At 43.1% G+C, this 24,970-nt stretch overlaps 1 protein-coding gene across 1 annotated transcript in view; it reads right to left on the minus strand.

Moving 5' to 3' along the window:
• The window catches only part of FNDC3B (fibronectin type III domain containing 3B), a 186,252-nt gene that overhangs the window by 50,012 nt on the left and 111,270 nt on the right, over positions 1-24,970 (minus strand). Inside the window, exons 7-11 of the mRNA XM_038146346.1 lie at positions 16,705-16,763; positions 10,555-10,712; positions 8,336-8,395; positions 5,477-5,615; positions 5,099-5,152 (exon numbers count right to left, since the gene is read on the minus strand). Of these exons, the coding sequence (XP_038002274.1) occupies positions 5,099-5,152; positions 5,477-5,615; positions 8,336-8,395; positions 10,555-10,712; positions 16,705-16,763 (470 nt within the window). The remainder of the gene's footprint in view (positions 1-5,098; positions 5,153-5,476; positions 5,616-8,335; positions 8,396-10,554; positions 10,713-16,704; positions 16,764-24,970) is intronic.

Here is a 24,970-nt window from a genome sequence, read left to right on the forward strand (position 1 = left end):
CCTCTCCTTCTCTCCCAAGATTTATGAAAGCACTAATGCTGGCATAATTATAGACAGGAACAACTGGCAGGCTGGTACTGGCTGCCACCCAAGAGTCTTACAGCTTTCCCAGAATCCTTCTCCTAGTCTTTGTACACTCGGCATCCAAGTTTTTAATCCTTCAAATAATGTTTCGTAAGTTGCTTAAAATACACTGTATCATTTCTGCAAGGATTTGTAATCCCCAGATTGCAGAGGGAGAGCGCTGCCCGACATCCCCAGCCTGGGGAAGTCTTCTCCTGCCTTCTCCAGCCTGGGCTCCCTTTTCTTCTCCAGGAGAGCCCTGGATGGACCATCAGCACCCTGTCTGAGGAAACAAGGACAATTCAGCTCCACAAATCCGTCCTGCATTGCACAATGCTCCAACACAGCGTTTAAACGCCACTCAGAGCTCTGCCTGCTATTTCAGCAATATTTCAAGCTGCACACTCACCCAGCACAGGGTGCTTGATTTTCTTTGGAGAGTGTATTTACTGAAGAAGGGATCTGAAATGGGTTTTGTTGACTGAGTTCCCTGCAGCAGACCCAGTAAACAAACACAAGAGGAGGAGGGGGCCGCTGCAGGTACAGCAGGACAGGAATGGAGCACAGTCCTGCACACGACTGAAGCAAAGCTCAGCACCACATCTGTGACCAGGATGCAGGACTGACATCTGCTGCAGCCACACCAGCCTTGGCTTCTGTGTTTGGGTCGTGTTGGCAGTAAAAAGGAACAGACTGAAATTCAATCTGACACAGAGCTGCGGAGCAAACCGTCAACAATTAGTGCAACACACCCTCAGATCTCTGCAAAGCATTTACTGAGCCAGTTATGCAAGTAACTGAGTTTTCCCAATACACAAACACTCAGAAGGCAGAAAAGGACCTACAAAACGTCCCTAATTATACACAAACCCCAATTTTATGCAGGGCTCTCCTCTTGCATGCCTCACAAGAGTGGCACAGCCACAGAACAAACCCAGGGGCAGGTAAGTGAACAAACACAAACATGGAGCTCCCTGTACCCAACTCTGGTGGATCACCACTGAGATGCCTGGCTCAGACTATCAGCTGGTATAAACAAGCACATCTCTGCTACCTCGAGGAACTTCAAACTTTGTGGCAGAACAAAATTATCCCCATTTATCTCTGTGTAAACTTCATTATTAACTATCCATTATCAAATCATTCAATAGTGTGGTATTGTATCAGTCTCTCTCTGGAGTAAATTAAAATGAGCTGCTTACTGGGTAGGAATTAAAGCTGCTTTGAGCTCTGCACAGAACAGGGACACTCACTGTGTGAGAGGGATGTCCTTGTCTCTGGCTCAGGAACATTCCTGCCCTTTCCCATCGAGAATGAATAGGATACTCTGCCTATCCATATACACAAGAGAAACATTTATTTACCACCACTTAATCACACAACAAGCATTTCACATCTAATTAGTAACAAAGGCCTGTTCTTACAGCAGTGCCAGCAGCATTTTTCAGGGCAGTTACAGTTTAGTGATTTTGATGAATGCTGGCATCAGGGAAAGCATCACCTCCTTTACAGTCATGTTTTGTGTTTGGTATATTTTTAATGCTATTTTTTCCCCGATTAGCTTTTTGCTTACCCTGAATAACCAATCCTGGCACCAAGTCATCAATTGATTAGTTCAGGTTTGCAAGTTCAAAGTTCATAGCAAAAGAGCCAGAAGGTAAAGTTTTCCTTAATTACTAATTTTAACTGATTTTATTGCCAGACAACTAATGCACCTGTGGTGCAAGCATGTTCCAATCCAAATGAAATCCAGAATACCTGAGACAGGGGCTGATCCTTGCTTCTTTAGAGTCAGTGGAAATTTTCCTAGGGTACATCCAGTGTATCTGAGTGACAATTTGCTGAACTGATCTTTTATTCTCCTATTAAAGAATTAAGTGTCCTTCATAGTTCTTCAGGCATTTTAAGAGATAACAGTTTATTAGCAAGATATGACAACTCTAATTCAAAGGCTTGGATCAGTAAAGGGAAAACATTTGTGTTTCCTAACGAAGCATGTAGCACCAGTTCCATTACAAACCATTTAAGCCAAACTGGGATAGAAAAATGTAGGATAACTGGAATGGCTTTATAAATTAACAACCTTTCAGAGTCTGCAGGTCAGGCAAAACCCCAAACCTCAGAACTAAACTGCAGCAGTAGCTGGACAGAGTGGCACAGTACCATATTAAGCAGTACAACCTTCTAGAATTTCCCACCTCCCCTAATCCTGGGGCTTCACAGCCACAACTCATTTTCTGCACACACAAGTGATGCCACCTACACTCCTGGAGGCACTTTGGATGCTACAAACTGCTCCTCTACCCCATAAAAACAGGAAGAACCAGGTGAGATACTGCTGAGATCTGACACACTCTGAGATCTGGGCTGTCCTACAGACAGACAGACAGACAGACAAATAGACATCTGTGACCCCCCACGCTGGGAGCACAAAGGGGCTGCAGGAGCCCCTCCCTTGGAGGGGTAACTCTGCTTGAGCTGGGGGATCACACTGGTGTGACTGGGACACAAGTGGAAGTGTTTGCCTGGATGCCTCCACCCCTCTGCACCCCTCCCATGCCTGATGCCAGCTTTGTTTCCAGAGTCTGAGCTGCAGCCTTCGCACAAGAGCCTTCCAGGACCTGTGTGCCACGAGTGTGGCGAGGGCTTTCCACACCATTCTTTCCTAGGAAGGGACTCAACTTCCTAGGCAGGCTGGGACTTTAGGGTGTTTTTCCACCTTTATAATCTAACAGATTTCTTGCTCTCTGCTCCTGCAAAGCCCTCTCTGCTTTGCAGCCACGATTTAATTTCCTACTGATCGCTGATTTTCCCGTGTTTATATTTTAGCCTGTGCCTCACAGCTAATGAATGCTGCTCCAGCTGAGATCTGGCAGCGTGCTCTCTGCTGCCTGGCAAGCCCTCTCCTGTGCCTTGATGTATGTATTCCTTGATTTCGCCAGGACACAGTGTGGCCTTGTGGAGAAGGCAGTGCTTTTGCTTATGTGGAGTTTACAGAACCAAGCACGAGGCTGCAGGGCACTGCAAGTGAATTCTCTTTTGTACCTGGGTGCCAGAATTCCAGGAGCTGAATGCACTTCACCCCCGAGCACAGCCTGCCATGGCACATGGAAAAGTGACTGCAGCATCGTGCCAGCCCACCACTGCTGTGATGGGGCTCCTGTAAACCCAGGCACAGCCAGCCTGCATCTTCAGACTTTTCCCTTCACAAGCTTTAATTTCAGTGGCTTAAAGTTGCATTTCTGTCTTTTATCAGAGAGATAAGAGACAGAAATCTCTTATTTTTCTAAAAAAAATTTTAGAGAAGCTACACCTGTGGCATTAACTGTCTCAGAACCTGCCAGCTACATTTCAGCCAGGAGTCCTGTCAAACCATTGGAGATGCACCAAATTAATTTGTGCAGGGCCATTATTCTTCCATCTGTGCTGGCTAGCTATCCATTATAATCTCAGATTTCAGGGCTGTTACTGAGAAAACAAGGTAATTAAAACCAGGTAGACTAAGGGAATCTGGATGCCTTAATTTTTTTCCACTGGTAGCTGAACTACCCTAAACCCAATTGCTTTTGCTCTGTGAAAAACGGGTGTCATAAGCATTCTTTCTGAAGACAAAACTCTTACTAAAGAGTTTGAAGGACAGAAGGATTTTAGAATTGCCCTATATATACCCCAAAGTATGCCTATGCTCCATGTAGTCAAAATTAACATTACAGTGCTTGCACTGTATTATCTGCTGATGGTCCTTCTTCTGAAAGGACTTTCTGTTGCTTCCCTTTCCTTTGCAGGCTGGAATCATCCCTGTTTCCACTGCTCTGTGCTGCTCTGTTCCTTCAGCTCCAAGTTACTGGAAGCTTTGGAAGAAATCACAAGTGCACAATCAAGGTGTCACAAGTCTAACAGGATCACCCTGGCCCAAGCTTTAGGAGAAATCTCTCTTTACCTCCTTTCCCAGGCTTCCCACTCCCCTTTTTCCCTTCTTCAGTGACAACCTTTGGTTTTCCACTATGTGCAGAGGGACAACAAGTCATTCTGAAGTTATTGCCCAACTTCAGTTCAGGTTCTGAGGGTTTCTCACCATGCAGACCCCACTAGCTGTGCCAGTGCACACAATGTTTGCACAGTGAGTGGTTCCAAACACCCAACATGTAGCAGAACGAGCAGGGAATGTGTTACTAATGCCATGGTGGAAAACTATTCACAACAGAATACTCCCTTTAGAATATTTTTAGGCTACAAAAGACCTCAAGAGATGTTTCTCAGACTTTACAACCAAACACTCTTTCACACCCTTCACTTCCCAACTCGTGACTTTTATTTACATGCTGCCCAAGCCCTTTCTGTCACCCAGCATTTATTCTTTTCCTTCAGAGATAACACTCCCTGGCTCATGCTTTCTGCAGAAATATGGCTTGCAGAAAGGAAAGGGGGCAGAAGTTAGGGGACAGAGGGAGGACTCACAAGAACACATCCCCAACAAATGCTGCACATCATCTGTCAGGGCATTCTCCCAACAGCCCAGTGCTCACTAAGGATGGAAAATATTTAGGAGAAAACTTATTTCCTTTTGTGTCTGGAAGGGGGCTAATTGTCAGTACACACAGGACACTTATTTTGACCCTGAGTACATTCTCTGCAGACAGGTCTGCAAGATCATGACTCTTCTCCTCTAAGGCAGGAACAAGTGTTTATTCTGCACTCAGCAGCAGAAGAAAGAGATCATGAACAGAACTGTAAGATACATCATAAGTAATTAAATAGCAAGTAATGATAATTAACAGATAAAGTACACTAAATGAGTGATAAAAGATTTCAAGGGTACAGAAACAGAACATTGTCTCTATATAAAATACACTACATGGAAAGTTTTCCCGCCACTGCCTCTTTCACCTTTCCAACTCTTTACCTAACGCCATCAGGATTTCATTTTCCCATTTCTACTTTCTCCTGTATTTAATTACTTTTCTTTACTCAGCAAATCCTTGTAAAGTCTGAGTGCCATTTATTTGTGTATTTATTTCAACTAGTTACTACTTACCTCATCCCACTCCAGAAGGTAGCTGGTGATTTTTGAACCATTATCAATGGGCGCCTACGAACAAAAATAAACAAAAGGTGATTTGGGGAGTAAGAGAAAACGGCTTCACCTCCCCCAGGCAAATGAGTACAGCTTCAAGTGAAACCAAAGCTTTGCACATGGCTTGGCAACCTCTGAACGAATGCCGGGAAGAAGCTGGACATAATGAAACACATACATTTTAAAACTCCAATTGGTGCACAGGAAGGGATTTGTCAGAGTAGAGCAAGTTCAAGTCCCTTACTGCAAAATGACTGTCTCAGCTTTCAATTATTTCCAACATTTATGCTCACTGCCAGTACTTTTTCCCCTGCTTTGCCTGAACCAAGTGTCACCTACCTTCCACTGTAAGGTTAAGGAGCTTTTGGTCCTGTGCGAGGCTTTGGGTGGGAAGGGACTCTCGGGTGCTGAGCTGTGAGTGGTGAAGCTTACTGGCTCTGAGCAGGATCCTTTGACTGAGTTGTACGTTGCATATACCCTGGAACAGTATTGAAATGGGTTATAAATGTGCTGACAGTTACAGTGGCACTGCCTTGGCCACAGTGTTTGACCACCAAAGCACTCCCAACACCATCCACAAATGACAGACTTATCACAGCACAATGGCAATCCTAACTTCACTTATAAAAGAATGGGAAAAAAATTACAGCAGAAGAGAAACAGTGTTTTGTGCAAATATTCCCATGGACCACTGAGTTCTCTTCATTATCTTTTCTTTCCACCAATATTTCCTTGCCTATTGCCAGGCTTCCACACACTGTGGTAAAATCCTCCTTGAAATACAACAAAAGGTATCAACTTTAATGCCAGGTTTACACTCGATCCACATGTACCACGTTGAGTGCAGGTCTCCTCCCATGGGTACAATCTTCTCCTACATAACTCAAGCATCAACATTTACTGGACCTCCATGGACTAGAACTAACACAGGCCAACAACACTGTTGTGATAAACTAAAACTCTTCAAAGTAAATTTGATTTCAGGCAAATCCTCTATATGTCAGCACAGAACATGCAATAACAAATAATATGGGAAAGCAAACAGGATATAGTTGAGCACTTCCTCATGAGGTGCTTGTCTCTGAAAAAGTAATGACGTTATTTTTCCCCTTCACATTTTCCATGCAGCAAAAGAAAGTGCAAATTGGGAGTCTTCTACTCAAAGAAAAGTTCAGGCCATGACCAGACAATGACCTCTGAGTTGGCTGTAGCTATTGTGTGCTTGAATGCAGAGCTAAAGAAAGGGCAATTTCTAAATTTGTTTTCAGTAGATAAGAGTAATTTATGCACAATGACCACCTACGTAGAATCAAACCTTCTGGGGGAGGTGGACAAGATCTGGTGCTGCTTTACACATCACCTGTTAGCAGGCAGGAGCAATAAGAAATGCAATTAATTAATTGAGTCTGCATCTGGCAAGTGGCACATGTGTGTGCTGGAAATGAGCGTGGCCTGGCATCCAACACACACCACAAGGGAAATAAAACCGTGTGAAAACGAGCTCAAGGGGCATCTCCTGCAAGCCACTGAAACCCTGAGCACAGCCACTCTGAGGGCACCACAACAATACACCTGGAGGGAAGCAGGTGGTGATTCAGAGCAAACCAGGCTGTTCCAGGTTGTCCCAGGGCCCAGCAGGGCAGCAAGGAGCACAAGCACCTTGTCCAGCAGAGACAAAGCCCTGAGAGATGTTGCCAAGGTCAAAGAGACCCAAGGCGATCTGCCCAGTAACTGCTGGCCCCATAAATTTCTTTACTCAACAGATTTATTTCTTCACAGTCATTAATACATAATGCAGTTTCAGTGAAGGAAAAAAAAACCCAAAAACCTACGGTGGAAAGCAAACAGCCGCTGCTGCAGCGACAGCTCGCTCCACTACAAACACTGCTGATGCTTTGCAAGTCTGACTTTTGTAGTTAGTCACTCCTTTTTAAACTGAAGTTGTTGTTAACTTCTCACAAAGAACCTGTATTTTGCAAACCTGCAAGAAAGTGGAGGGAACTGTAGGGAGGGAGGAAGAAGTCAGCCAGGACCCGGGGCAAATCCCCATAACACCCCTAAACATGCCTGAGACCTCAGCCCAGCTGTGCATGGTGTTTGAATTTGGCTTTAAAAGAGAAGTTCAATGCTCAGAAGGAAGTTCAACAGTGTTTTACAACCTCCTCCTTGTTACCATCCCTTTGCTGCTAAGGCCAAGACTCCTGCCCCATTCAAGAGCTGCATCTTTTCCTCATTTATGTAAAGTTCCTTCTGGTCTTGTGCTTCTACTTGAAAAGTTCATTTTAGGGCTTCACTAGAAGCAATCCTTAAAAACAAAAAAAAGCTACAGTAGCAGAGCTAGATGGACACATTTTGGTGTTGGATTTTTTTTTTTAGAACTCAGAAGCAAGGTATTTGTTCTTTTAAGTTTTACAAACAGGAGCAACCTTGATGTGAAACAGTGTGCCTAGCCCTTGTCTGGAAAAACAGAAGGGAACAATAGACAAGAGTGAAAGGACTTTTTTTTTAAAAGGATATTGAGGGTGAGTGAACAGGATGTAAATTCAAAGCCTTGGTTCATAAAGTCTTTAAAAAAAGCAACATGAGCAGGTAACAGAGTGTTAAAACCATCAGAGAATAAACTAGAATGTATTAATAGTTAATAAATGTGTAAAACACATCTTCAGAATCAAAGAGCAATATGTTATGAATACATCAACACAGTTCATCTGAATCCATTTTTTTCTTGGAATAAATGCTGAAGTGTCTGTGCTCAGATGGATCTGCATGCAGCAGCTTTACTTCCCAAGGCATGCCTACTTATGAAGAAAGTGTGGAGTACTTCCAGTGCTCATCTTACAAGAACTGAAGAAACACCAGTTGCTTGAGTCAAATATTTTAATTACCTCAGATATCCTACTTTTATACATAAGCACTTTCAGGCCTGTTATCCATATAGAAATACAGATCATAAACTTGTTTTTGTCTCTTATTACAGCAATGACAACAACACAACAAAAGATACTGTTCAAAAAGCACTCTCATAGTCCAAGATAAAATCTATGATAAAAATATTTAGAAACCACTGAAAAACCCAACTACAGAGGTGACCATAAAATTCTTGAACTACACTGTATATTTACTTCAAAATCTTTCACATTTATTCTCATATAATTGAAGAGTTTATGTTTAAGTGACATTCAAATCATGCTAACTCACCTGACGTGATAATCTGTTGCTGGCCTAAGGTCCTTCAGGTGATATTCTAATTCTTCTCCACTGTAGGAAAGAAATCCAATCCAAACCAATCAATAAATTATGAAAAGCAATATCCCACTTAGCACAGCTAGTGATTTTCGAGTGATATAATTTGAAAGAAGAAAAATAATCCCTCCAAAAAAAAATAGTAGCAGTAGTAGAAACCATTTATCAAAAATTTGTCAACACACTTCACATTTCCTGAAAACTTCATAAAGCTCCATATGCACAGAAGGAAAGAATTTATCACACCAATTTATTCAGTAAACTAAATATATGGGTTCATTTCAATGCTACCTCATATTTTGCTGATATTTGTATAAAGCTTATTGTGGTTTTCAACCCTCCCAGAGCCGAAAAGAGCGAAACCCAAACATTATTGTTGTAGTTTCTGCATATTCCTCATTCAAAATACTTCATACAAAGTGACCCACTGAACTTCAGAGGAAGAAGCAGAGTTTCTTGCACAACTGTTTCACTTATTGCTCTCTCCTCCAGAACCATGCTCCCTGTGAGGACCACAGCAAGGAGACATTTAATTAACACCCGAACAGCTGGACCCAGCTCTCTTTCAATACCAAGACAGCTTAAAGCAAAGTGGTTTGGACATTTTAAGAAATAACCAGCATACAATCTATTAATTTCAAAAGCAGCCAACATAGTTAGGGCTATTCTTTTTCCTTCTGGCTTGTTTGCTGGTAAATGAACACTGGGCTCAGTCATGTGTTGCCAAATCTGTGAAGATTAAGGTACGGGTCAGTGCTTAATAAGTAATAGCCATCTCATGTAAGAGCTTGGCTTATTCATGATTTTATTAAAATATGGGAAACAAGAAAGCTCTCAATTTAGCATAAAGAAATATTTCATAGCTAGCTGGACAAATACAGGGAGATGTCTCAAAATCCACCAGAAAGCACATGCCTTCTGGGTCGCCAGAAATCCACCAGCAAGCCTTCTATTTTTGATTTCGTACAATAAAATGCTCTGCAAATCCAGTTTTTCCCCTCTGAAATGAGTGCATCTCCTTCCAAAGACACTGTATTCCACATATTGCAGACTCTCTTTTGCCTATAGTAATAACAGTTACTGCTGCTCCTGATGGAACATACCACGTCAAGCTAAAGGCTGCACTCTGGCCAGCAGCAGGAGACACATCACCACCAGCAGCTTTAAAACAGATGCACAACATTTCATAACCAGGGGAAAATGTGCAGCCATCAAGCACAAGAAGTACTAGAGAGCGTCCTTCCCACTTTAAAAGCTCAGCAGCACACACTTGACTACGGAGATGCTCACATTGGCTCACAAACAGCTGCTGTAAATGCCAGAAAAGAAGAGTAAAATCAGGCAGCCTTTCCCTGGTTAATACACCCTTTTTGTATTATCCAAGAGCTGCCTTCAGCATACCAAAAGGAATACCCCAATTCACAGGACATCTTAAGAAAGGAGATGGCTTGGTCTCAAGAGGTAATTCCTTAAATGCTCTATCACCTGGACTTTATTTAATGAGACTTGGGAAGGATTAGCTATTTCACAATAGCCAAGGTCACATCTCCAAATTCTCTTTCCTAGACGTCATTAGCGGGGAAAAAGAAAGGCACAACACCATATGAACTTGATCACAGAATGAGCTCAGAGGATCACTGCAAGGAGACACAGAGAAATCCCTCAGAATTATTACTGAAGCCTGCTGAGAGCCAAGTATTCAGGTTTTTCAGGGGAGCCTCTGTAACCTACCGACTGCTCCACTCCCTCCTCTGCTCATCTAAGACACTACAAAGCAACAAAGCCCTCACATTTTTCTTGTTAGCTGAAATAACAAGATGTTACTGTTCTAAATTCTGCAAGTCCACACAAAATTAGCCCATTAGGAAGGCAGCTCTCCTGCCTGCATGGCGTACACGGAAGGTTTTGACATTTAGCATAAAAGAAAAAGTAACCTTTTCACTGGCAACGGGAGTGATGGCATTGCAGGCAGGATGTGCCTCGTGCCAGGGAGGTGGGATGGTGTGGCAATTAGGGACCAGGTGACATGCACTCCACCAGCTCCTTGCAAGCTCCTCTGGTGAGAAAACATGAGCCTTTCTTCTGTGACTGATGGCCATGCCAGGATACACCCTGAAAAGCTCAGAGGATTTACTCCTAATAAAACAAAAAAGCATAAAAATGCTGGTTTTTACCTGTAAATGATCTTGTATTTTCCATCCCTCCCTTTATCTGATAAGGCAACCTCGTAGGTACAGGTGTAAGGCAAACCGTTGTTGTGTCTATCTGCATTGAGAAGGCCAGTGGGAGGTGACCAGGAAAGCAAAACTGTTCTTGCTTGAATATTTGTAACCTATAAAAGAACCAACAGTTAATTTGAAATCCGAGGAAAAACCACTGTTCTGTAAGCATTTGCTTTTTGCTTGCATCTTCACAATCAATTTCTTGCAAAATGGAAATTTCCAAGCTAGAGTTGAAAAGTAAAGGGTCAGAAATGATCAACAACACAAACAAAAACACAGATTCATGGCAAAAAGTGATCTCTAACAGATGAGGAATACAGAGAGAGGTTCCCCTGCAGGGAACTGGCTCGTCACTGTCTGAGCATCCAGCAAAGGATGCCTCTGGAGGTACCTGCTGCTGTGGCCATTCCCAAAAGGGAGCTGGAGCTAAGTGGAACAAGGAGTTTAACCTATAGATTGTTTTATCCACAATTATTTTTCCAAAGTTTTTGTTGGGGAGCTTTTTCAATGAAACTCTGATGGCTTTTTCAGTCATCCTGGTCCTTCTTGCCACTTGAAACCACAATAACTCAACAGCAAGTAAGCAGAAAAGCCCAATTCAACCTGAAAATTTATGTTGGCTCAAAAGCACAAGGGAAAATCATAGTAGAAGTCCAGCCTGTGAATTAAAAACTACATTGCAAATCAATCACTTTGTGCCTTGATAGAAGGACTGTGTGTGATCTGCAGTCACCACTGCGTGCAACAGCCCCATGGCAGAGGGGTAAGGAATTGTTTTTAACAAAACATGGAAAAAGAACCTCAAACTCCTGCACCAAACCAATTTTATCACCCCACCAGTGCCACTGCACTCTTCTGGAGAGCCAGGTTAATGCAGCTTACAGAACCAGCATCACCCTGCTCACCAGGAGAGCCACTGGCACACCAGCTGCACGCAGCCAGCAGCAGCCTCCCAGAGAGCAGCCTTCTGTTATCAGGCCAAGAAAGAAGAACAAAAAATCCCCCCTGCCACTGTCTCAAAAGAAAAATAAATAAAAAGCAATAGCTTCAATGGTTATCTGGGAAAGGCAGCATATTTTCACACCAGCCCATTGAAATATCCCAGGGAAGCCTCGAAGCCTCCAAAAACTCAAATGCTCTGCCACCAACTCTCCACTTTTCATCATGAAAATAATGGTGTTTTTCCTTCTTAATTGTAGTGAATATATAAAGAATATTTTTTTAGTTAGCCTCCATATGGAGGAATCAACAACTGAGGGTTTATTTTATTTATTTTCCCTATGCAACAAATTTCACTGCATCTATAATTTTGACAGATTTTTGCAACACAAAGAGCAAGATGTTGTCATTTCAGAAGGTGTAACATGAATGCTGCAGGTGCTCAGTTACACAATTCCTAACTTTTGTTGAGACAAGTGAAACCCCTTACCCACAAATTACTTGGGAATGAAGTATCAGCCATCAGCTTTCAGGGACTGCTTGTTTACAAATCCAGCTTCTGGATATGTTTATATAATGGAGAATATTTACCTTCTCGTGTGGAAACACATTGCTTCCAGCTGATGAGCACTGCAACTGTTGTGTCTGATACCCATATATCAACCAGATTCTTTCTGAGCAAGTCATAAATTCACTTTTAACAGCCTGACAAGTAGGTGACACCATGAAATGTCTCATCATAAACGCCATGATCTCAAAAGTTAGAGATTTTAATTTATAGCAGCACATTTAAGTCTTGCCAAAATAAGAAAACCTTTGTTCAAGCTAATGTGAAAAATAAGTTTTAAGGCAAGAAGGTTTAAGCAGCATCAAGCTTTCTTTGTAAAAAACATGCTATTTGTTTTATGAATTTTCATGGCATTTCTTGCTTTCATGGCATTTTCTTATCGTATTTTTCTGATGCTATGAAATCAATGTTTATTTTAAAATCTTGGAGCAGTTAACCCTGATGCTGGATAAGACTGAAGACAAATAATTTAAATTTTTTGAGATATACACATATATGTATACACACACACATATGTAAATGAAATTGGAGCAGAGACACGTAAGAGCTAAAAATCTGCATTTAAAATAGTATTTTGATCAAAAAGCTGATTAACAAGATCCAAATAGATTTTAGGTTTTTCTAACAGACATTACTACTATGCCAGCTCAGCCCATCAACATGCAGTTTCTTTTATTATGGAAATATGCTTGCATAATTGTTTTTCATAAATTCAGACAGACTTGGAGCTGGAGGCACGATATGCTGCCAATGTTCTATTGAAATGTTTTTCTCTATGACTACTCCCAAGGACACACGTATATATTCCACACACGGCCAAACTCTGGCCCTCCACAAACTTCAGCAATCTGTAAAAAGTTAGGTCTTGGGTTTCTTAAAATAAGAGAAAGTATCTTGTGGGCTAACTGCTAGAAACTGTCAGACTGTTATCGTGAAGCCAGCAGAGGCTAAAAGTCCAAACCCAGTTGCTAAGCTGCTGCAGCTACAGCTTTAATTTCAGAGGGAAGGAGCACCCAGAGTGGCTGCTGGCTGCCTTGGAGCTCGTAGGTACACAGCAACTGCTGCTGCAGGTTTAAAAATAAACACCAGAAATGGTTAAATACCAGTCTTAGCTGCACTGAGCACACACAGCAAGTGCGGGAAAGCAAGTGAGGGGTCACTGCAAGATAAGTCAGAAAAGGCAAATCTATTCCCTCTCTGGGCTGTACACGTCAGCTGGGAATGGATTTAGTTGTGTGGCTGGAGATAAAGCTATCTGCTGCTCCCTGACCAACAGGCTGATACCATATCACAGTCACCTGCCAATATCTCCTTTCATGGCCAAAGCCACCACTTAGTTTACCAAGGAACTCCCACCTGGGGCAGGAAGCACTAGCTTTGCTGTGAAAAAAGCTTAGTTAAATAAATAGGGTTATGATATGTTGAGAACAACAAGCAGGCACTTGTAAAACAGTTCAGGATCTTCACCTCCAACTTCTCTAACTTACACAAACACCCTTCCAAAGGTACAGACCTGCACCAGCCCCCTCCAGGCTGTAAGGAACAGCCCAGCTACCACCACAATGGTGGGCTTAATGGCCCTTCTGAACTTGCAGACACAAATACTTCACCATCACTTAAAACCAGCTCATTATTCATTAACAGTGCACTAATTCCACCTGACAAAATATAAGCAGCCAGAGCATCTCTTCCCAGGCTGGGCAGGTAAACCTTCGTGCTGCCTCTGAGTTCCCCCAGCCTGTCTCATCTGTCCCCAGAATCACTGTGCTTGCTTTGAAGAGGGCTGGCTTGGCCTTTTAGCTGAGACTTAACAAAAGATTCTCCCACAAGGAGTTCTGTACGTCTGGTGAAAAGCAGAGTTAATTAGTTTCTGAAAACTTCTCCGTTTACACAGTAAATGCCTCCTTTCTGCTCTATCAAAACTCGGTGGTGTAAATAATTATTCCATAAAAGCCCCTGGGAAAGAATCCAACTCCTGCACCACTTCAATAAGGTTACAAGACTGATGAGTATCGGCCCTTCCCGTCTTTCAGGTAATGAAAAATGTTTCTGTACAACTTTCATTATCTTTCAAATTCCGGGTTAGCATTCACAGGCATCGTGTGGTTCGGGGGCTCATTGTGTGTGTGAGAACTACACTGCAAGCAACATTCATTTACTCCCTCCCAGGGCACGGCTTGAAAGGCTTGGGGGTCAAATGAATTCACACTTATTACTGGGCTGAGATTCTGCTTTTAAATTATGACTCTAATCCTGCAATTTTAGGCAAAAAAAACCCCCAGTGATTAAATATGAGTTTCGCTGCAGAGCAAGTCAGCAGGAGCAGGCTGCCTTTTGGAAAGGCAGGCTGATGGTTGAGCTGGGGTTTGACAGAGCCCTGGTGATTCCCCATGGGGAGGATGTCCCCCCAAGCCCCTTGGCTGTCAGATGCAGCCATTTCACAAACCCAGAGTCAAGTTTCCCTCCCCTCACCGAGGTACTTGTTTCGGAGAATGATTACTTTGTCTGTGATAATGTGAATTAAAAACATATTTCAGTTGACACAAAGCCATGGGGGATTAAAAGTAAAAGGTGCTTTTTAAAATTCTGGCTGTTAAAGGGACAAAGCTCTGATTAAATTTACAGCTTGGCTGCACACTTCTCAAACAGGTAACAATATCTATTATTGAAAAAAGACCTTTCAAGAAGTAATAATTTTAAAAGTGTGTATATTTTGTACTCAGAGAGGTACCTGTATGATCCAGGCACCTCCCAGTGATAGCTCTCCTGCAGGAGCTGCTCACAAGGCAGCCCTTTGGATGGCTTTATCCCCCCCATGGAGAGAGCTGCCCATTTGGACAAATCAAATCCATGTGCTGCAGACACAGCATCACCCACTTGTCACTGACTCACCACTGTGTTCTTTTCCTTTACATTGTTTTATTTTTTCACTTGTATATGCATAAGATTTGCCAAGAAACATGACCAAGATGACTATTTATGCATAATATGATATATTTCTATCAGATGTAATATTGACTATACACACACAGAACCATTCGCAGCAATTCATGATTTGTGAGAGTCCTGTGAGTTTAATTACTCACAAATGTCAAAGTTACAGAGAGAGAATAATAGATAATCTCCAACTTCACCTCAGTAAATGTCATTACTATTGAACCACCATTTGCCATGGTTTGGATTTTTTTTAAATCCCATTTTTGGCATGATTAAAGGAAAATTATTTTTGTCTATTTTTCATTTCTTTGTTTCTTTCTGCTTTAAAGGCTCTGGTTACCATAAATTTAATTGTCCAGATCTCAGAATCCTGAAAGTTGCTCTAATAGCTTCTCTTCCTACCTCTAAGGATAAAACTATGAAACAACACATTTTTCTTGTCAGCTCTCTGGACTTTTGTAAAGCACCTGGCTGTGGCTATTGACCAAATGAGTAACATTCAGGGGGTCTTGGTACAAAAATACTGACTCCCTCTGTACAACAACTCTGTGCTAAGTGCACTTTCTTCCCTTCTGAGCACCCTGAAACTCTTCAGCTCAGTATTGTCACTTGTTTCCACACCCAGTGAAGTGACTTCCTCCTTGTGGACAGGCTGGTGTTTGTCATCTCTGCAGGCCTGGCTTAGATTGTGGCTTAGAACCAGCTCCTGCCCATGCCAGGACACCAGCACCTACTGATGGAGCAATTCAACACCAACACCTTTTGTATTTATTCAGAACAAAAGCAACCATGAGAAGAGAGTCCAAAACCTCAGCCTGGCTCTCCCTGAGCTCTGCCACGCCTGCAGCCCAGGCTCCCACTGCAGAATGTCTCTGTATCAGCCTCTGTCAGCTGAACCAAATCTTCCCATGAGCTTTCCACCATTATTTTTTATTTATTTGCGCCCTACCTCTCCAGCTGGACAGGGAAAGGCCTGAGCTCTGGAGAGCACAGGAGATGGGCTGTGCTTTGGGATTTCTGCCTCCCTCTGCCCCATGACTGCTTCTCCCAGTGCTGGCTTGGACCATTCTTTCAGACCCACAGCGCTCCTCTGGCTTTCATCTGACACACCAAACTAGAAAAGGGCTTACAACCAGATTTATTAATAACCTCACCTGACTGCAGTCACACTCAGCATTAGGGTTATTTACAGGGTGATTCAATTCCATCAAAATTTACAGGCTTTTATGGCTCAGACAAACACAGACTATAGTAATTTGCCATTGAATAATAGAATTAGCTTAATTTAATCATGATTAAAGACATAAATTGCTCATGACAAAATTAAACCCAGGGGAGAGGGGGGCAAGAGCTATGCAAGTCACCCCAGTGCATTGAGTTCCCCATTACAGTATGAATACTGGGAATTGTGCTCTGGAAACAGACAACTGGTGCAATTCCTGGAGTGGGCAGAGCCCTCAAACACCCATGAGCACAAAAGATCCTTCAGATTTATATCCCAGTAAAATGAGTTAGTGGCAGTAATCTGCTAAGGGAAAAAATCAGAGGTGCTGCCCCGTGAAATCACCAGTGCGTTGTGACACAATCTGCTTTTCACATTTGTGACACTTTTCACATTTGCTATTGTTACATTTGTGTGGCGATTTGGGATCACATACCTGTGGTTTCTCCATTCCAGAAAGAATGTCTTGAACCCTTTTTGTTTCTGAATCAAATTCTGTAAAACAGAGAATGTGGAAAGAGGGAGATAAATAAATTACCAAAATCAAACAAAAATTTCAGTTACATAAATAAAAATAGGGGAGGGAGACAGACATTACAGCATGAGTATCGGTTGCCTTGTGAATTTAAGGCATGCAGTTACATGGATTAATATTACAAAAGATTAAAAGAAAAAAAGGAGGGAATTAAACTTCCGGTAATTGCAGATATTCAGAAATCTGAGACTATTTGTAGAGGTGTCCTCCACAAACAGTGCTATTAATTGTGATCTGCATTCAGAGAGTAAAACCAGGGTGCTGTTTCTAGAACTCAGCTGTGAAGGAAGCCCAGGAGTTCCTCAGTTCCTGCTGAAGCTAACCCTGGTTTGTTGCCAAACCCCCCCTCATTCCAGCAGCTGCAGACTGGGCTGTCCCCCTGCCCACCAGGGCTCTGGAGAGGACAAGTGTCCTTGTCCCACGCAGGGAAAACCCAGGGGAGCCACACAGGAGCCTGCCCTGAGCCCTAGCACCCACCCTGCAGCCACCTGTCCTTAAACTGGGTAATGCCCAAGGTTCTTCTACAGCCACCCCTCCAGCTGGAGGCAAAGAAGTGATGCCAGGCAAATTGCAGACTCTGAGCAGCAGCAATCCATCCTCCCTGCCTGAGCCTCGTGCCTGGCACAGCAGCTCCTGCAGGCCTGCAGAGACACCTCCAGAAATGCTCCCCCTAAATCAGAGGGATAATTGTGCAGAAGAGGCCATCCTCTGAGCAGTGGAATCAGCCTTTCCCTCATCCTCCCCCCTCAAAACTATCTTGAGGTGAAACATCAGCTCAGAGTAATGAGGTGACACAAAGCAGCTTTATTCCTTTTGGACCACAGCACTCAGAGGCCTCACTTTCCACTACAGTATTCTCTAATGGAAAACTAGGAACATATTTTCCTGGTTTTTTTTTTCTTTTTTAAAACATTAATGCAAAAAGTTTGCTCACCAAAGCAGAAGAACCTATCTCACCTAAAGCAAAATGAGCCAGACGTCCTTGGCATAGGAAGGAAAAAGCATTAATAAACAGGTGGGATCAGATCAACAGCTTTCACTAATGATTCTCCCAAAACCTGACCTACTTCTCCCAGCCCAAGAATGTGTCTTTATTTTTGTCTGTGACCTGCTTTAAAAAAGTAGATCTTCTTTTTAAAAATTCCATGTGCTCGACTGCCAAAAAAATAGAATTGGCTGAATGTTGATGGCAGAATTCCAGTGTAAATGCCCATCTCTCCCTACAAGAATGCACCTTGGTGTGGACTAGGAATGACAGATCTCCTGCTGCACACATTCCTGGATTCCTTTTAGTCTCAGCCACTTGGAAAAGAAAGGAGTAGTAATATTTCAGGAGAAGTTGAGGATAGCAAGATTGTTGTTTTTCCATAGCAGATAGAGTGTATTATAAAGAGCATAAACTGGCAGGACTGAGCCAGAATATGATAATATTGATTCCAAAATTTCACAGATGCACTAAAATCGCTAAGGAAAAGGCTGAGATGCTGATCCAAGTGAAAATGTCAAAATTTGGGGTGTTTCAGAATGCAGGGTTCCTTTCAGCATCAGTAAAGAAGTTGAACTGTGCCACAAAAGCCTGGAGGAAGATCTGCACAGTGAGGAGATCCTGCAGGCTTATCTTGAAGGGATGCTAATCAGAAGCAGCTTCTGCAGCTCAGAGTGTAACAAAAAAGCTGCTACCATTTTATCAAAAGTTTCTGGTTATTATGTCACCCCTAATTACAACCCCAGAAGCTGAGCGTGAATCACTCTCAACCCTAAATCCCAAACATGTGGACTGAATTTTCTTCCCTCTCTCTGCTTTCTAGCAAAGATGCTCTGTCACACTGAGCAGGAGAGGAAAACAAACCCCGAAGCCCAAAGAAATCTCATTTCCCTCTGCCATGAAAGGTGGTTGCTTTGTACAGTAACTCCCACCCTCTGCAGGTCAGGGCTGAGGGTTCAAACTGCTCCAGGCACAGGAACTGACTCCAAGACTTAAGGGAGGTGGGTATGCCCAGCAAATAAATAAAAATTTAATTACTTCAATCAAACTTCTCAGTGAAGTGTCCCACTCAGGGAATTTTTTACATTAGTGTTCCAACCATGCATCTTGTTCACACAAGGTACCAGATACAGAGGCCTCGGGTTATTACAGATATGTGGACATTTATGAGGGCAATATGGACATTTATGAGGTCAGTCTGGACACTTATGTCACCAAGTGTTTATACAGATAAGCTGGAGGTGGAAGAAGACAATTCTTCTTCAAAGGCTTTGGGGAGAGGGAGAGAGGGAATGGGATACATGTAACAAATAATGCCTGTGAAAATAAAGCAAATACTAAAGGCAGAAAGCAATAAACATCCTCAAGTGATGTCTGTAATAGCATCAGAGAACAGCACAGGTTGAAAGGGGACCTCGGGAGTGGTTATCAAGAATTACAGTATTTACAGTATTTCAAACACTTAGCTTCCCATTTCAAGAGCCCTTAAAAAAAAATCTCAGGCTTCTATGGATGGCTGACTTCCTTACTGTAATAAACATGATTATTCACAGTCTCCTGAGCTAGACTAAGCTAAGGAGAAGAGAGACCTGTCCCAAATCCCTCCCTCAGTAGGGAAGTTGCTCTGACATGCCAATCTCTGAGTACCAAGCTCAACATCTGCCTTCCAAGCCAGCAAAGAGCAGAAAGCCTTCTGAAATTGAAGGCAATAGAGAAGGAAAGAAACCATCTGATATGCTCTATCTGATAAGACAGAGCTGCTGGAAAGCCTTTCCTCCTGGCTCTCTGCTGTCATTCAGCCACCAAGGACTATATTCTAAACTAGCTCACTGGAGCATTTAGGGACAAGGAGCATCTGCTGGACACCCCAGATGCTGCGGTGGAAAAGTGGGCAAGAACAGCAGCAAGAAATGGGCAAGTCTCGATGTAAAACAAGTGATTCAGGTTCAAAAGAACTACCAAGAACTGCTCAGGAAAGGTGGTGGGTGGCTGAGCATGACTCACCTACCTGGGACTAATTGTCCCTGAATAACAGTTGATTTGCATTTCAGTCTTTGTCCCTTCCTCTTCCTCAGCTGACTGAGCACTGAGTATCTGACAGGAAGACAGAAAATCTGTATGTCAACCCCCCAAAAGGCTGAGGCTTGCAGGGGCAGGCACCAGGAGCTGCTTTCCTCCCTTGCTATAGGGAACAGGAGCTCAGCCACGCCAAAGAAGAGCCCACCCAACACTTCAGGTCATCGTCCCATTTTAACTTTTCCTCTCAACATCTGTTCCCCACATCTGTCATGGCAGAACTCTTCCTCCTAGGAGGAAGCTGGGGGTGGGGATGAATTCCTTGAGAATGCTCCATGGGGTCCTCTGAGGGACAGTACAAAAAAATCTGAGTTACCCTGCTAATCTTGCTGTCTGAGAGACATTATAGCACTCCCAGCATTAGGTTCTAATTCCCAGGCTGTGGGTTCTTTGGATCCAGTGTTTCAGACTAATTTCTTATTGCAGAAAAGCCAGCTGAATGACCTGGACCACATCAAGTCCTCTCTTTTTTTTTCAGAGTTTTGAATCATAAACAAAACTCTATAGATACAACCAGGAGTAAATGCCCCTAAAATCTAAACACTTTCTCAGCAGCTGTTTGGTGCTAACAGGGTTTCAGTGTCAAGCCTTGCTGAACTAAAGCCTTTTATTCAATGCTTCTGTTAGCCTGTGTCTATGTTCCTTTCTGCACGTACAGCACAAATATAATTTTCAGACCTTTCCAACCATACTTTTAAACACCAAGCACAGCTTTTAAAAACAGGGGAAAAAATGTCAGTTCAAGGTAAGTTTGAAGTTTCCACCAATAGTTTACATGTTGCATGAACAGCAGCTGTGTATGTAAATGGTTTGAAATAGCTAAAAGCTCTAAACTAATTAAGATTTTCCCATTGCAAATACACATTTTAGGTTTGTTCTGCATTCTTTCCTCTGAAGAGAGGAAAAGGTCCAGCTCAAGACTTAGCTTCTGGCCACAGAAAGTATTTACTGTTTCAACAGCCTTTCCATTCCAAGGGAATGACATCAGCACTAGCACTTTGCAAAAACTCTGAGTCTAATTCTCAAGCAGAGCTCCATGCTCACAGATATGCCAGTCATAACATGACATGCTTTCTCAGAATTTGTTCCAGATTTATCGGGGCTGTGACCGGCTTTAATGCTGGGAAAGATCTTTCATCAGTCACGTACAGCACAACCTACAGTCCCCGAGAAAATGAGCTCTTCAAACACTGCCCAGCTCCTTTGTGAGCTGCCTGCCCGTGTCAAAGCTTAAGACACCGAGAAGAACACATACAAACTTTCAGGGAATTGCAGAAATGTAAGTTAATAAGCTTTTTGTACAAGAACAAACCTAAAGCTGCAGATGTCACGCAGCAGCTGAGTCACAGGACCAGAGGGGATGTGACACAGCCACCGAGTCCATCCTCCTACACTGAGACATGATCATCTACACCCAAACCACTTCTCTGAGACAGCTCCCTGGCCCATTTTTCCAAAATAAATGACAATTCAATAAATGACCTCCTGCCCCAGGATCATGGTCATCTCCAAACTTCTCAGCTAGGAGAACTACCACAGCATCTAACTCTTCATCTCAGGGAGGATCATCTCAATTCTCCCTGCTGCATCTGAAACTTATTCCTCCTTTCCTGCACATCTGCCCCAGGCAAGTTCATCACCCCTTCCTTTGTTGCCACCTTTCACATACTTGCAGGAATTTCTTCCTTTAACAAAACAAGCTCATTTCTCCATACCTGTCTGTAAGAGACCCCACCTGCTGCTGTCCTCTGCCAGGTTTTTTAAATTGGTCTCCATCCTTCTGAGGATATGGCACAGCCCTGCCCACCATGTGCCAGCTGAGGTCCTGGCAGCACCAGAACTAAGGACCCATTTACAGAACTTGCTTAGAAGTTTCCTCTTTGTCTACAGAATAACTTGACTCTTGGGGTTTGCCATCTCCTATTCCTCCCAGAGCTACCACCTAATTAAAAAACCAGCAGAACAACTGACTGAGAACAACTAACTGCAGTGCAGTAGATGGCTCTTGCCTTGATCAAACTTTTTCTTTGAAGGCCATTACAGAGCTCTCCTCCTGTCTGGTCATCATTCCTGACCCATCAAGGACTCTCAACCCTATGATAGCCTGATATGGACTATAATTTAATAAACCTCAATCCTTATTCCATCCTTCAAGCCCTTAATGAAAATATTGAATAAAATTAGAGCTAGGACAAATTCCTGCCTAATCCAGTTTGATGCAGCTCTCCAGTCTGTCAGGGAGGCAGCCCAGGACAGGGCAGGGTCACAGATAAAATGCCAGGCTGCAGATGTGACACTGGGAAGAGCAAATCCAGTGTCACGCTGAACACACCGGGCTTTCAAAAACTCTTCCCAGCTGGACAGAACAGGGAGCCCTTCAGAATAAAAAACTTGTGAAAAAAAGTATTTCTATTCAAAAGAGTCAATCACACCATGTGAACCTATAATACACCAAGGATGACTATTAATTAAGCCTGGAGGAGATTTTTAAATGTTAACTATTTCAAATTTCTGTTCATTACATGAAAGCTAATAAAAAACATCAATGATAAAACACAACTATGGCACCCCTGACAAAGGTAGAGAGATTGATGTTATCCAACTTTAGATACAATTGTTAAAATGTGTTCTAATTCTTTAAAAATTGCTGTGCATGAGTGTATCACAGTTTTTCCATTTCTAAGTGCCTTCCCACTGTTGCTATCTGATTTGTCCTGCTAACATACCTTAATTAATGTCCAGAAGTTTATCCTCCATTATTTATCCTTAAAGACCAAACCATATATAGGTACCAAAAAAAAAGAAAAACAAACAAAAAAGGGCAAAAAAATCCCACAACAACAAGGCAAATTTTCAGATCTAAAACCAGAAAAATCCAATCTCTAGTCATCCTGATTCACTGATTCAATAAAGCAAAAGATGACTGAAGTGCTTTGCCTCAACACCGCTGTGATTTAGGCAGGAATTTAGTCCCACATTTCAGAGATGTCCTGGCCCCAGTCCATATCTATTGACCTGCTAGTTTCACCTTGTCTGCTTCAGTATCCTACTGTCCATGGCACAGGATACTCCAAAATACCTGGAATGCAAATTCACAGCTCATCCTTCTCTAACCAAAGGCACCTCCTATCACATGGATCAGGATCAGATGTGGCAGCATTCAGATGTACATAGTGAAGTCACCTGGGCTAAAAAGTGTTTTAAAAATAAATGTAAGGGCATCCAATCCTCCCTGCTCCCCATTATTGTTTGGATCTATGTTTTTCATTGGGATGAAGGAAGGAAAATTAGATCAGTAGCAACCAGCAAGGGAAATAAAAGGCTGGATGCAAGGGACAAATGGAGGGTAAGTGACATGTTGGGTTTGTTTTTCTCTGCTTCTTCGCTGCTACTGCTGGAAGACAGCAAAAACAACTCCTACTTTACTGGCTGGAGATCTGAGTGACTTCCTACTGTGAACACGCAGTTGGTCCATTAGAAGGCAGAAAAGGCTTTCTTAGTAAAATACAGCAGCCCCCCATCTCCATCACATCCATTCGACATCGTGAGCGAGCGCTTTGTACACCTCCCAAAGCAGATAACACAGGCAGTGCACTGGGGATGGCTGCAGCTGGCTGGGCTTGAAGGAACACCAAACCAAACAATGACATAACCCACAGAAACAGAGGAAGCCCAAGCTGAATCTGCTGGAACAACAAACCACTTACAGACAGGACCTCCTCTTGGAGCGCTCTCTTTTCACCATTTCGACCTGCTTTAGCTTATTTTCTCTGTCAGAATATTTTTTCTTTTTATTTTCGGCAGCTTCCCTTCTGCTATTCTGTCACAGCAGCTCGCACGCTAGGTGGGGTTGGGAAGGCAATAAAAGCTTTGCAGATAAACCAAGCAGTGCCCACCCCTCCATCTTTTAGTCAAGTACTTGACAAAGAGACTGAAAGTCCCTCCTAAAACTTTCTTGGAGCTCCTGACTCCCACTTTCCAGGTAGAAGACTGATGTTTTGTTCTCACTACAAACTTGGCCAACAAACACTAACCTTTTCCCAGGAACAATGATGTTCTTCACACTCCTCAGAATTTGGCACAATAGTTGGGATGCACAGAATTTCCTTACACTTAATTCCTTCCATTTATTTCTGTGCTATCTCATGCTTTGTCCCTGTTATTTCTCCTCATTCCCTGTGACTGTCTGTCCAGCCTTTGCCACACTCAAGGGCTGTTCTCCAGGCTGAGGAACCCAGTGGTCATTCAGGATGGGATGTAACTTCTGCTTGCTGTCAGCAGCACCCCAGGCTGCCCCGGGTGACATGGCCAGAAAAACTCCACAGGCTTCCCCAGCTCAAAGCAGGAGCAGGGGATGGTCAGCAGCATGGCTGGGATATCCACGCTTCTTAAAATGGGAAACTGGCTCAAAAGCATGACTGACACCAGCCATGAAATTACACCACCTGGCATTTACAGAGAATTTTCCCCTCCAAAAGAAAAGGTTCCCTTCAGTCCTGGCACCTGACTGTCACAGCCAGGCAAAGCAGGAGCCTGAGCATCACGAACACACAGTCAAGGAGGCTCACGACTCCTCCCTGCACTGACAAAAAGCACGAGTCTGACAGCACCAAGGATTAGTCTTCTCTTCCCAGCTGGGTCACTGACAGCTCCACTGCATCCCACCACAGGCATGGCTTTGTCACTCCTGAGCGTCCCTGCTGGGACAGCCACACCACGTCCTGCTGGGGCAGAGGTGAGCTCTGCACTCTCCAAGAGCTGAGAGGGAAAGCACAGTCCCTAAAGAGCAGAGTGACAAGTCTCCAGTGCCATTTTAAAGTGCCTTTTAAAATCCTGTGTCTGCTGCCCCATGTCAGTGAGGAAATACTTTCCTCTGAAACACCATCCCCAGTGCAGGGAGACAATGGCACCAGTATTGAACACAAAACAAAACTTACTTCTTCTTAATGTTCAAAAATATGACCATAGGCAATTCTGGCCATAAAACCCTTTGCTAATCTGCCTATTACACAATAAGAGCATTTTCCTGATCAAACACAAAACTAGCAAAATAACCTGCAGAACTGCATATTTGCACAGAAAAACAATCACACAGCACAGCCAAAA

The sequence above is a fragment of the Motacilla alba genome, chromosome 9 (genome assembly GCF_015832195.1).
Source record: "Motacilla alba alba isolate MOTALB_02 chromosome 9, Motacilla_alba_V1.0_pri, whole genome shotgun sequence".
Taxonomy (NCBI): domain Eukaryota; kingdom Metazoa; phylum Chordata; class Aves; order Passeriformes; family Motacillidae; genus Motacilla; species Motacilla alba.